The sequence below is a fragment of the Microcebus murinus genome, chromosome 10 (genome assembly GCF_040939455.1).
Source record: "Microcebus murinus isolate Inina chromosome 10, M.murinus_Inina_mat1.0, whole genome shotgun sequence".
Lineage (NCBI taxonomy): Eukaryota > Metazoa > Chordata > Mammalia > Primates > Cheirogaleidae > Microcebus > Microcebus murinus.
Genome location: NC_134113.1, coordinates 52,560,800 through 52,575,082, shown reverse-complemented (window position 1 = coordinate 52,575,082; position 14,283 = coordinate 52,560,800). Strand labels below are relative to the sequence as shown.

Here is a 14,283-nt window from a genome sequence, read left to right as displayed (position 1 = left end):
CAAAAGTCACAACCAATTCACAGCTTTAAACTCAGCTCCTTTCCATCCTCAAAACCAAGACCAGTTATCATCTAATTGCAGGTTCATCTCTACTTGGTCTATATCTTTGCTGCCAGTCCAGCTATGAGCTGATTTCCCTGTGTTCATATCAGGGCTCTTGGGTTGCTTCAAAGACCTGGCTTCTATGCAAAACCATATTTCAGATGATGAGTGTCATGTGTTTTTCCCTGTGCCTGGGTTCTTGCCAGTAGGGCCCTAGCTGTTTGGCAAAGAGAATCTGAGGATAGAGTCCAGTTACATCCATTGTAACATCCTCATGGTAGCCAGGCTTTTCTGTAGGCAGTGTATCTGGGGGTAACCAAATAACCTTGGTTGATGAAAAAAATCTCTTCTTTACAAAAGAAATGTACAGCTAAGAAATGTACAAGGAATGGAAAAATGAGAAATTCATCATTTTTCCACTTCTAATAAAATCACTGTTGCAAACAAGAATCATCAATTGGTGCTGAAACAAGTAAAAGATTGAGAAGGAATTGGAACATTTATATGATACACCACAAGATACTAATAGTTGCAAGTGTGCAAACGACTTGAAATTGGAGGGTTCTGGCTATCTCCCCTTTTACTTGGTGATCAATCTTAGTATCCAATGCTGGGAAAACCAGCTTATATGCCTTCCTTTGTGATAACGATGTGAAGTACACTGCCTCGCCTATGAAGTATTCTAGCAAAAATTTTTCACTTGAATCTAATCAAGCCTTTGGATCTAACATTCACTTTATAGAAAATACAGGGGAAAAAGTAAATTTTAAATGACACCATGAAGAAATTAGTAGACAAACTCCAGGAGTTTCAGACCAGCGTAAGCAAGGGCAAGACCCCGTTTCTACAAAAACATAGAAAAATTAGACAGGTGTGGTGACGCATGGCTATAGTGCCAGCTACTGGGAGACTGAGACAGGGGGATTGCTTGAGCCCAGAAGTTTGAGGTCACAGTGAGCTATCATGACAGCAGTGCACTCTAGCCCAGGTGACATAGTGAGAACCTGTCTCAAAAAAAAAAAAAAAAAAAAATTCAAGAGAAGTTAACAGTCAATGCAATGTGTGATTCTTTAGTGGATCCCAGTTTGAAGTTTGTTTTTGTTTTGTTTTGTTTTTTAAATAGAAAAAGGGTCTTGCTATGCTGCCCAGGCTAGAGTGCAGAGGTGTGATCATAACTCCTGGGCTCAAGGGATCCTCCTGCCTCAGCCTTCTGAGTAGTTGGGACTACATGCCTGGCACCATGCCCCTAGATCCCAGTTTGAATAGCAGTGAAAAACATTTCTGGGACTGAGAATCAGATGACAACAGCAAGTTATGTCAATTTTGTTAAATGTGATACTAATCTTGTGGTTATGTAGGAAAATGTCCTTATTTCCCAGGTATGAAATATTTAGAGATGAACAATTACGAAGTAATTTACTTTAAAATACTTTGGTAAAAAGATAAAGAAAAAACAGCAAAATGCTCACAATGATTAAATCTAGGTTATAGCTACATGAATGAGATTACATGATTCTTTTTATATTTTTGTTTCTTTGGAAGGAAAACAACTTAGAGTGGTGGCTTTCAAAGTGTGGGCCTCATCATCTGAAAACTTACTAGAAATGCAAATTCTAGGGCTCCTACTGAATCAGAAACTCTGGGGAGGTGGGGGCACAGCAATGGTGTTTTAACAAACCAACCAGGAGATTCTGATGCACGCTAAATACAGTTTCAGAACCACTGCCTTAGGGCCTGGTGGAGGTAGGGAAGAGTGGATGGTATGAAGAGGATGGATCTGGTGGAGTGACATAACTACCTCCAGGAAACACAAGATCAAAGACTATTTGCCCAAAATTAGCCCATGCTAAGTAGACAAGTAAGCGAGAAGTGAAGATAAGAAGCCAAGCTCAAGAAGCCATTTAGCAGCCCAGGTCGGAGAGACATTGCGATTGTAGCACACCTGCCCAGCACCCAGACTGGACCTTATCAGACCACAGGAGCGGGCTGTGTCGCTTCTCCGGCTAGGGTCTCTGGCTCAGCCACTGCAGCATCTGCTGGTGCTCTTGTTCTTCTAAGACAGGCCCTTTCCTGCTCCTAGCATTTGCAGAATGATTGTGTGCAGCTGCAGAATTCTGTTTCTTCTCTTCTTCTCAGTTACTATGCTCCACTGGGATGCATCTTGGCATGGAATACCTGGGCTAGACTGGACACCCCCTAGAACTTGTTATTAAGGGAGACTGTCGCAGTGCCTTTCCCATCTTAGAGGAGGGAGGGGACAATCATTGCTGGTCCAGTTTATCCCATTCCTACTAACTAGCCATTCCCATGCACGTCCCAGGTTTACCTAACAAGTATTACCTGATATTTAGGAACAGATTATTACAATGCTACATTAGAAAAGGGCTTTGAATGTAAGATGTCACTTGCAAACCTTTTCTCTTCACTTACCTCAACTATTTTATCTAGCATTCTCGAGAATATTATTTCCCAAAATATGTTTTTAAAGGATGCTACATATGAAAATGGTTCTGGGTTAAATACATCTGGGAAATACTAGGTTAAATACATTTAATCAAGTTTATATCATGCAGAACTTCTCAGAGCCTCTAATTTATAAAAGGTCATTGTGAATTTCCAGATGGAGCAATTATAGAATGAAGGCTTTTACAAACATCCTTATAGGCATCCACATGCCTATAGAATGCGTGTGCAATAAAGATTACAGGCTAAAGGGACATGTTTTAGGAAATGTTTCCTTGAGGTTTAATAGGTAGTCTTGTAAGAAAAACTACAGATGCTTCTCAATTTATGATGGGGTTACATCCTGATAAACCTGTCATAAACTGAAAATATAAATCGAAAATGCTGGCTGGGCGCGGTGGCTCACACTGTAATCCTAGCACTCTGGGAGGCCAAGTGGGGAAGATCGCTTGAGCTTAGGATTTTGAGACCAGCTTGAGCAAGAACAAGACCCCGTCTCTACTAAGAAAAGAAAAAATTAGCTGGGCATGGTGGTGCATACCTATAGTCCCAGCTACTCAGGAGGCTGAAGTAGGAGGATCACTTGAGCCCAGGAGTGTGAGGTTGCTGTGAGCTAGGCTGACGCCACAGCACTCACTCTAGACTGGGCAACAAAATGAGACTCTGTCTCAAAAAAAAAAAAAAAAGAAAAGAAAAAGAAAAGAAAATGCATTTTAATCCCCCTAATATACTGCATATAAAAGCTTAGCCTAGTTTACCTAAAATGTGTTCAGAACACTTACATTAGCCCACAGCTGGGCAAAACCACCTGGCCTTGTAGAGTATCAGTTATTGCAGCTGACTGGGAACTGCAATTCACTGCAGCTGCCCAGCATTGGGAAAAAGTAATGGATGTTTTTTTTTTGCTTTTTGTTTTTCCTGAATGTGTATTGCTTTCTCATCATGGTAAAGTTGAAAAATAGTAAATTGAGCCATTGTAAGCCAGGGACAATCTATATATCTATAAATTAAGCATTCAGCAGAAAAGGCCTTTCTTGAAGTTGTGAGAATGAGAATATTGTTTCGGAGTTTATAGAAACAACCCTACAATAGTTGAAAACCATGATAAATCCTTTCTCTCACGTGATTCTAAGTGTTCAAAACAACTTACCTTTGCAGAATTCATGAATACAAAGTTGTCCAAGAGATGGAGCTGCCACTTTGTACAACTCCAGAATTTACAGTGGATGTTGCCTCCCGGCAAAAAGAGCCAAGAACTCTGAGGCTGAACCTTGGAGAAGGAGCGGATGCTGGATGCTGACCTCATGGCAGGCTGTAAGTTTCAGTTGGTTCAAATGCTTTCTTTGAACAGTTGCTTTCTTTGTACATATGGACAAACATGACTACAGCTTCAAAATTTTGGCCTTCATTATAACATACTATTATAGAATCTTGTGAGAAACACATGATGCTTGGATGATGTCAACCTAATCATTAATTTTACTGGTTTTTCCCTTTTCCAGAAAACCTGAGGCAAGAGTCAAGTAGGAAATGCTTTGAGAGCTGTTGTTTCTTGGAGGATGGAGAATAAGCCAAATGAACCCTGCATTCTAAATCTTAACAACAGAACAATAATTTCTCTCATAAATGCTGAATAGCTTTGGTTATTTTTCCCGGACAATAGCTTGATTGCAATTCTAGGTTTCCTGATTTAAGGAGCAAGACAACAATAGCAAAAATGGGCAAAAAAGAATGCCCAAGTCTGGAATATAAAAGCCAGGATATGTATGAAATTAAATGCAAGCACCACTGAACTGTGCTTTTGGGCACTTCTCCTGAGTGGGTGGGGGACCGGGGAATGGGAGAAGGGGCCTGGCCACCCAGCATGACTTAGGTAAAATTATGGGAGAGATCTACAGACATTTTCTAGGGAAAAGTAATCAAATGCTATTCTATTTTAATATAAATTGAATTCTTAATTGAGTGCACCATATGAATTAATTATGTTCTTAAACAATTAACTAAAGCTAATATACCTGAACACCACTTTGCCAGGCACTATGCCAGCAGGCCTTGGGAACTTAGTAGCGAACAAGACTCATGGAGCATTCATTCTACAAGGACAGTGACTACTGAAGCCATTGCAGAACCCAGTAAGCAACGCAAAGACAATGAGGAGTGTGATGACAGATTATCATAGTAGTTTCAGACTGAATGGTCATGGAAGGCCTCTTAGGAGAGGACTTGCAAGGTGAGGACAAAAGGATGAAGAGGTAGATATTCAAATTAAGAGGTAGGGGATGCAGAACATTCCAGGTAAAGGAAATAGCAAGTGCAGAGACTCAAGTTATAAAAGAGCCTGACATGCTGTATGAACAGAAAGAAGTCCTGTGTGGTTGAAAGAATGGTGAGCAATAAGAGTTCCAGGGGATAACCTTGCAGGGGCAGGTAGAAGCCTGATCATGTAGGACATAGTAAGGGTTTCACTTTGGAGTGATGGATTTCAGACTTCTAACTTCCAGAACTGTATGAGAATAAAAATGTGTTAAGTCAAAGTTTTTGGTATTTTTATAGCAACCACAGGAAATTGATACACCTGCGAAGGAAAAGACTGTCCCTGTCTGAGTCTACCTGCACTGCTACCCATGTGAGAGAAACAGAACTGCTGAATGGTGGACATCATTTAATGCACAATATAGTGGATTCATGTGGTCCTCAGCATTGTATGTCTAAGAACTCATTCTCCTTGGTTCATCAGGCAGGATCAGATTAAGGAGGAGTCATACATACTAACATAACCTGCAAAAGTGAGATATAAACCAGAACACCCAATTTATTGGCTTATTCATGGAAATAGAAACACTGAATGTGTCAGCTTACTCAGATCAGTGGCTAAATGCTACTTGGCATTGCTTGGGAACATGTAAAGCCACAATGAAGGCATCTGGGGCATCTTGATGGCTAATATGAAATCTCACAGCCTGGTGCCCTAATCTCCACGGGATTAGAACATTTACCTTGGCCATACAGGTCCCCTCTCCTCACTATGATGGGACATTCTGGCAAATTCTGACTTTTAGGCACCATTATTCCAGGGCCTACAAAGATCATCATCATACTGTTTCAGCAACAATTCTTCAGATGTACTACAAAGATTAATGTCAATTTTTAGACTTGGATTGTAGTCTCATCAGGAACACATTTATAAGCCACCTCTTCATTCACTCATTGATTCATTAAGAAACACTATTCAGTACTTACTAGTGGTAGACATCGTGCCAGGATCTGAGACACAGAGATAAGTAAAAGTAAAACAAAGGCCCTATTCTCCAGGAATCCTATGGATTTTAGTGGATTCAAAGCTACTACGTATTTCTTGCTTAGGTATAATATCATCCATTTCTCATGATTTCATGAACTGGTAACAATTCCCTTTCTCTTGTCAAATGTAGGGATGGTGGTATTGGGGATGTATAAAACAGTCACATCAGTTCAATGAAAAAGTCTATATTTGGACAATTTTAGTCATATCAATTTTGACTATTTTATCTAAGTATTAACAATTCACTAGTTCAGTGTGACAAAGGCCTAGCATTTAAACAGTCCTAGTGATGTTAAAATTCCTGCAAAACAAAGAAGACGTGGCAGTGGCCACCTATGGAGAGTTGACGCAGAAGAGATTTGGGCACTCTCTGGTCCCTTCCAAGTTGTGGTTTTCTTCTCTAATGGTGATTCACATTGCCATTGAGCACCGCTTATTTTTCTTTATTTTTTTCAAGTCTAAAAATTAGGACTATTCAAGGAATCATTAAGTTATAAGCATGCCATCCACCCTAGCTTATATGCATAATTCGAACCAATACACTTCTGATTATGGAGCTATGGGGGTACAGGGTTTTTTTTTTTTTTTGCCATAGCTTTCATAGTAAGAAGACCCTACTTCATAGACTTCTCTTCTTGGTTTGATATTGCTGTGGTAGAAATTAGTTCTATGGTCTCAAAGTTGGTATAACCTGGAAACTGGTATAAACTAGAAAAGACTAGAGGAGTGATTTTCTGTGTGACCTAAAATAAGTCATTCATCTTCCTTAGCCTCAGTTTCTTTGTTTATAAATGTTGGTTAAATGTTATGTCTTTAGTTTTCCCAGCTCAAACATTCAATGATTCTTTGGGAATCTCTGGCAAAGTATGATCACAAAAAGTTAAAGTTCTTGGGCTTATTTGTAAGGAATTGGATCCATTTTATGGAATGCCTCAGGAGAATTCTTTCACACAAACTATTCCGAATAGTTTATCAAGCAGACACCACAACTATTCATGCAGCAGATATTGTTTGTGCTCTTACGGGGCTAACTGTTTAATGGAAATGAAGGCATCCATTAGATACAGACACACACAAAACTACTTTTGTGAAACAACTTCTTTATTTAAATCTTATTTTTACAAAAAAACAAAGAGAATAGGACCACCCACAGGAAGTGGGGAAGAGGCTACAGCCAGTAAGAACAGGACAGACTGTTCTTCCCTGACTTCCTTGGTAACAGCAACGAACAAACGGTTGTCCAAACATGTACTAAAGGCTTAAGTTAACAGGGTCAGTCTGTTTGGGCCAGCCAACAGAGAGGAAGCAGCAGACGCTCTGTCCAGTCCGTGTCCACGAGGAGGAAAGAGGGCGAGGTCAGTCTATTGAGGCCTGCGTGGGCTGGGGCCCCTTCTCTTTGAAGGTCTAGGCCGCTGTCTGGAGGGCGCATAGGGGCCAGGGGGAAGATACCGGGGAAAACCTCTATGGACCACAGGGGCCGGCTGCCGGTAACAGGGTGGGGGAAAGTAGGGCACAGGTGGCGGGGCATCAAACATAAAGCTGGCTTCAAAGGAAAATCCCGTTTGTGCAGATGAGGGGACATCCGAATGGAAATAGAACTGATCCGACTGGAAAGTATGGTCTGAGTAAAAATAGGCGTCTTGGGGACAGTTTGGGAACTGGGGCATCCCCTGGGGCAGGGGGATGAGAGGAGGCTGTGGGGGTAGGCGTAGGGGTACAGGCAGGCGCTGGGGTGGGGACTGGAGCAGGGTGCGTCTTCTGGGAGCAGGCAAGAGGGGGGTCGACAGCAAGGCCAAGCGATCTCTGCTGGCCTGGGACTGAGCTTCAACTCTCTGACCCGGCAGTTTCTTCACAGCCTGCTTGATCAAATTGCCCGCGGGCGGGCGGGCGGGCAGGTCCACACCCCAGGCGTCCGCCAAGTGGGCCAACAGCAGCTGGGAGAGGTGGCGGTGCGCGCGCTGGTCCCAGTGCACCCCGTCTGGCTGTAGGTGCTCCCTCGCGTGCCGGAAGTGGAAATGCAAGTCTAGCACATCGAAGTTGTGTTTCTTCGCCTCGACAGAGCTGTGGAAGTTGGCTTCGACCACACTGGCTTTCAGAGAGGTGCCCGAGGTCTGGTGCTCGGGCAGGAAAGCCCCGGTGATTTTCTCGCCCACAGGCATGGTCGTGCTCCACACCAGCAGGCAAGACTCCGGCAGCACCTGGCCCATGCGCCGGAACAGGTTCTCCAGGTTCTCCAGATAGCTCCTCCAGGAGTCCTGACCATACCTGGAGATGTCCCAGAGGCAGGAGTTCATGATGACCACGTCGGGGGCGTGCTCTCCCGACTGCAGCTCTTCCAAGATGCTCTCTAGGTACTCTGAGTACACGCGCGTGAGGAAGTAGAAACGCGCCAGATGGTGGTCGGAGCGGAACTCGCGGACCTCGCGGTAGCTGGTGCCATTGTGCATCTGGCCCAGCTGGCCTCCCTCCCTCAGCTTATCCTGTTCAAAAGTCATCTCCCCTTTTGCCTTGAGCTGGTTGAGGGTGAGCAGGCAGTCCTTCTGCAGCAGGAGCACCAGGTCCTTGTACACGGACCTCTGCACGGAGTCCCCCAGGATGACCACGAACTTGTTGTGGAGCAGCTGCTGTACCTCAGAGGACTTTAGGTAGACAATGTCTCCCATGGCGCATGGCCTAGCTCCTTGCTCTGCACAGGGTGGGTCTGCGGATTGCTAGGACAGAAGGAGAGACAGGCTGGGAGGGACTCACCCCTGGGCGGGGCGCCCAGTGGGGGAAGGCAACTGGGGAGGAGGATGGAGCTGTGGCCTCCGCCCTGAGGGAGTGGGCCCAGGGTGCCTGCATGGCAGCTCCACCAAGCCTGGATCTGGGAGTGGGGTGAGGGGGCTGGAAGGGAGCCAGGAGACAGAAGCCCTCCTCGTCCCCAGCAGGTTAGGCCTGGGGCTTGATCTTTAAACCACCAGGGGCTACTCAGGGAGGCTTAGGCTTCCCCTGGTGGGGAGGGGCCAACCCCACCCACACTGGCCAGTGCAGGAGGTCAGCAGACAGCCTGGAGGCAGCCCACATATCTAACTGGAGATGGTTAGGCAAACTATGCAGCTGTTAAATAATGAGAACTGCAAGTAAGCAAGAACATGGAAAATGTTTTTAATGTAATGTTAAGCTGAAGAAGTTACATCCCATATTGTGTGCCCCATCACTGAAACTACATAAAATAGATATGCATAGATAACATTGAAAGGAAATATGTAAAGACAGTTTTTCATAGAATAGTAGGGTTGCGGATCACCTCCCCTCCCCCCTTATTTTTGTAAATATCTTTTATAGTCTTATATTGCTTTTTATAAGTTAAAAAGAATTAAATGAAATGCAACAGGTAACAGAAAGGAAGAGTACATATGTTAGGTCAAAAAACATTATAAAACAGATTTCTTTCACAAGGAAGTAGCTATTTCTTAATCAGTAGGACTGGAAAAAATCACTCAAAACAAAACTGGAAATAATCTGGATGTGTTCCAGCTATAATATTCTTTGCTTTCATGAGAAGAGGATTGGAATATGCCACCCCAAAATATGCACTTTAACATAAGGATTATTTTGAGCAGAAAGCAACTGAGAATCAACAGATAACAGAAGGAGTTTTCTGCCCTCTCTTATCTGCCTAAAACAAGGGCATAAATTTTCCTTTGCAGAAGGTGACACTCTGCCCTCCTCCCCCACCAGGGACAGAAGAGCAACTCTTACCAATTATCCTACTGGTTATCATCCTTTTCACTGAAAACAGGGAGGGGGCACCAAGTGGATTTTGCATAAACAAACCTTACTACAATGGCCCTTACCTTCCATTAGTCCCCCCTACCCCATTTATCTCTCAGTCAGTACCTCAAGATTTATCATCCCTTGAAGCCCAAACCCTCTTTAGTTTCACTTCTTTGCTTTTGCACTCCCTGCATGTAAATATTAATAAAAAATTGTGAGCCTTTTCTCCCATTAATCTGTCCTTTGTTAGTTTAATTTGCCCACCCCCAGGTCCTGAAGCTGAGAGACTAGAGAACAAGTTTTTTTCCTCTCTAGCACATGGGATGGATGAAATGTTAAAAGCTGTGAAACTCTTCTTTAAAACTTCCAGTTACATTTTTCTCAAGCTGCCATTTACAACTCATACCCACTGATGACTAAGCGGTAGAAACACACTTAAATACTGCTAACAAATCTCAGATGGGAGGAACATGGTACCCACTTCATCTGCTTACACAAGCCATTAAAATCCAATGTGGCTTGATATTTGTAAGATTTTATGCACTAATGAACATTTAGTTAAGTGTGGTGGCTGGCTATTACTAAATTGCACATTCAGTTTTTAAAAGCTATACTATTTGTGGGTTTGAATGGGTAAAAGTTGAAAAATTAAAATAGGTAGACTATTAAGAATTTCATAAGGGAACGGTTGAAAATAGTGACTAATCTTCCCCCAAAGAATCTTCATTAAAATATTCTTGCTATCAGAAAAAAGTTTAAAAATAGGATTTAGCTCATTGTGATGTGACAAAATTAAACAAAATTAAAGCAAACTCCAAATCCCTTTGGGACTCAAGCAGGTTCATTTGTTCAGATTCATTGATTCATCCAACTCACATTTATTAAGTGCCTACTATGTGCTCCTCATGGGGAGTACAAAAATGAGTAAAATATAGTCTTACACTCAAGAAACAGACAAGAAATACTCATTGACAACCGTAATCCAAAGTAGAAAGTGCTAGGGCCATGAACTGTCATAGTTCAGGAGTTTTGGGGAACAGCATTCTTCTCCACCCAAGTCTCCAAAATGCAAAATGTAAAGAAGGAAACCCTTTCCTGTTGTGTTCCAGGGCCCCCATACCATGCCAGCCCTGACTCTGCCCTATCTGGGCCAGCATTGTGGTCATATTCTGTGCCCTGTACCCTAGGACTGTGGTCCCCATGCCCCGGGGCTGAGGCCCATCACCAGCCCACGGCACCCCACCCTGCCAATCCCCAGTCCATGGAAAAACTATCTTCCGTGAAACCGGTTTCTGGTGCCAAAAAGGTTGGGGACTGCTGCCCTGGGGTATTTGACATCCTCCCCTTCCAATAAAGTTCTCTCCTGGAAACTGGCAGATCTGTTAACCTAGTGCTGTCTCTGCTTCAGAGGTATTTTGTTTAAATGGCCCGATGCATTCCTTTTCGGGATATGTGTATAAGGTGCCCCAGATTGAACAGCTAGGAGTTCAAGGCCACTCCTTAAAAATGTGGGAAATGGAGGCACTTAAGAGTGGAAGCAAACAGAATGTCAACCCAAAATATGCCTCTTTGACATAAATATTATTGAAGGGAAGGCTCTTGAGATGCAGCGGTGGAAGAAAAGCCCATGTAAACTGCCCTCTCTTGCCTATAGCAAGCTGTAAAAACTGAGAAACACAGGCCTTCCCTGCACCAACATGAGAAGATAAGAGCTGTCACCAGTGACTGAGAAGTGACACTGCAAAGAGTCTGTACACTTAAACTCACTAAAATCACTTTTATCTCCTGTTAATCTGTCCTGTGTTAATTTGGTTCCTAGACCCAGCTGAAGATCCCACTTCAGAAGAACTAAGATGGGCTGGGCTTGGTGGCTCTCGCCTGTAATCCTAGCACTCTGGGAGGCCGAGGTGGGCGGATCCCTCAAGTTCCGGAGTTGGAAACCAGCCTGAGCAAGAGCAAGACCCCGTCTCTACTAAAAATAGAAAGAAATTAATTGGCCAGGTAAAAATATATAGAAAAAATTAGCCAGGCATGGTGGCGAATTCCTGTAGTCCCAGCTACTTGGGAGGCTGAGGCAGGAGGATTGCTTGAGCCCAGGAGTTTGAGGTTGCTGTGAACTAGGCTGATGCCAGGGCACTCTAGCCCAGGAAACAGAGTGAGACTCTGTCAAAAAAAAAAAAAAAAAAAAATGAAACCAGCCTCCCTTAGGAGTACTAGTGAACAGCACTGGTTTTGGAGTCATACTACCTGGGTTTGAATCCCAACTCTTCTATGTGCTAGCTCTTTAACCTTGGGCAAGTTATTTAGCATTTCTATGCCTTAATTTTCCTCATCTGCAAAAATGGGACCATTAGGACCCACTTCAGAGATTTGATGTAAGGATTAAATGTAAATGGTTTAGATAAGACAATGCCTGACAAGTAGTAAGTGCTGATAAGAGTTTCCTTATTATTATTACAGGTTCAGCACCCCCTAATCTGAAAATCCAAAATGCTCCAAAATACTAAACTGCTTTAGAGCTCCACGTTTCCCTGAACACATTGTTTTTTCACTGTATTAATGGTATGTCATATTTTCTACTGTTAAGTACTTTTGTGTTAATTAATGTAAGAATGATTACACATTGTTTACATATGAATTCGGAGTCAGGTGATGGCGATGTTAAACAACCACAGATTGTCCATATGGGTGGCTAAGATCGCAACACTTTTGCTTTCTGATGGTTCAATGCACACAAACTTTGTTTCATGCACAAAATTAAAAACATTGCATAAAATTACCTTTAGGCTATGTGTACATGGTGTACATGAAACATAAATGAATTTTGTGTTTAGACTTGGGTCCCCTTTCTAAGACAACTCATTATGCATATGCAAATATTCCAAAATCCAAAAAAGAATCTGAAATACTTCTGATCCCAAGCATTTCTGATAAGAGATCCTCAACCTGTCCTGAGGAAGTTCCAGAACACCGGATTAATCATCTATAAAAGATGGATTACAATATTTGTGCTGCTTGTTAAGCAGGGTCCTATGAAGATCAAATAAGATGATGCAAGTGAAAGATTTTGAAAAAAAAAAAACAAAATTAGTTTTTTAGCCGTTTATTGAGCACCTACTAGGTGCTGGTGCTTTACAAATATTAACCTATTTATGAGATTATTATCATTCCCATTTTAGAGGGAAAGATATTGATTTGATGAAGCTAAGATTTACTCCAAAGTCCATCTCTAATGAGAAAAGTCTTTTGGTGTGCCCTAGTCACAGTCAGGCAACCATCCACTCTGCCTGCCCAGGAGAAGTGGGTGGTGTGTGTACTTGGAGGGGATGGAGTAGTGAATGGTAGTGTGTGTGTGTGTGTGTGTGTGTGTATCATTCCATACTTTAATCTCAATCTCAAGCAAGAGACATAACAAAATATAATGACCTAGATTTCAGAATAACTCAAACGAGATTCTACAGACTCTATGCTTCCTAGTGTTTGAGGAATTCTGGCTGCCCTGTATACCAACCAGTGAACTTAACCCACTCAAATGCTGCTACAAAGGCTCAGAGCCAAAATCAGGCAAAAATGTCCACCTAAGAATGTCTTATTGTTCTTCTCCAATGAAACATGCAGCTATGCCTGTGACAAGAGAAGGGAGGGAAAAATGACTAGGAAGATCCAGTTAAAAGCTGAAAATGAAAGGAAATTCTTGATAAAAAACACCACAACTGTAACAAGATTAACAAAATCTGAAACTCTCAAGACTATCACTGTGGGAAAGAATCGTTTAAGCTAAGATGCCAAGCAATGAAAACAAAATTTAACAAAACCAAAATGACTCTCTTAGAGGAGTGAGTAGAGAGCCCAATTTGGAGGTGTAAATCATCTGTTTTTTTTTTTTTTTAAGTCTGATAATATCTATTTTCAGAGCTCTTTTTATTTATAAGAAAATGAAAACAAAAAAGGGATTTGAAAGTAGCCAGATCAGTGATCCCATTAGCCTAGACTTCTTCTTTTGCTTCAAATTTGCTAAATTCACTTACTCATTTTGGTAGCTGTTTGATGGATTCATTCATTCATTTAATATGGATCACTGACAGTCAGATATCTGGCTGTGTGCAAGAGGCAGGTATGAAAAGGCAAGCTCAGGGGTAAAGAGGTGGGCATGTAAAGATAAATCAAAGGAGGGACTGGCTGCTGGTATTAACATATTAATGAGCAGAGGAGTGAGGTTTATGAAGGATCATTGCAATCTGTGATTTTCATCTCAAATTAAAACAAGTGTTTTGTTTTTAAAAGTTTTATGAGGGGGGCGGGGGAGGGCAAGGGCAATATATGTAACCTTAACATTTGTACCCCCACAATACGCTGGAAAAAAATAAATAAATAAAGAGTTTTATGATGATTCCTTAAGTTATAGCCATAAGTAGTTGCCTTTTTTCTGTTTTCAAAGTAAAATTTGGGCCGAGGGTATAGCTGTGGCAGAAATATGCATAAATAATGGTTACTGCTACAATAAATTATTTTCAAGCCTTTTGCTTGTGTTTCCCTGTTTGGGGCTAATGAATTTTTTAATAGCTTCATAAGCCATGAATTATAAATGATTCACTACTGCTTTATAACTATCACACACCAAACACATAGCATTTATTTTTCAGTAATCAATATTTTGTAGCGATTAGGTTAATTCTTTTTCCTTTCTTCTGGACCTTTAGTTACAGGAGAGTGACACTGAA

At 42.1% G+C, this 14,283-nt stretch overlaps 1 protein-coding gene across 4 annotated transcripts in view; it reads right to left on the bottom strand.

Moving 5' to 3' along the window:
• PCED1B (PC-esterase domain containing 1B) overlaps positions 1 to 14,283 on the bottom strand; it is a 214,286-nt gene that overhangs the window by 60,619 nt on the left and 139,384 nt on the right. For 3 of the 4 annotated variants that reach the window (XM_076007205.1, XM_012752252.3, XM_012752043.3), the window contains one exon: positions 3,155 to 8,517. The exons of the other annotated variant lie outside the window; for it this stretch is intronic. In XM_076007205.1, coding sequence (XP_075863320.1) covers positions 7,168 to 8,469 — 1,302 coding nt within the window. In that variant the 5' untranslated portion in view covers positions 8,470 to 8,517 and the 3' untranslated portion in view covers positions 3,155 to 7,167. Of the gene's footprint in view, positions 1 to 3,154; positions 8,518 to 14,283 lie in introns of those variants that run through there. 4 annotated transcript variants of the gene reach the window in all.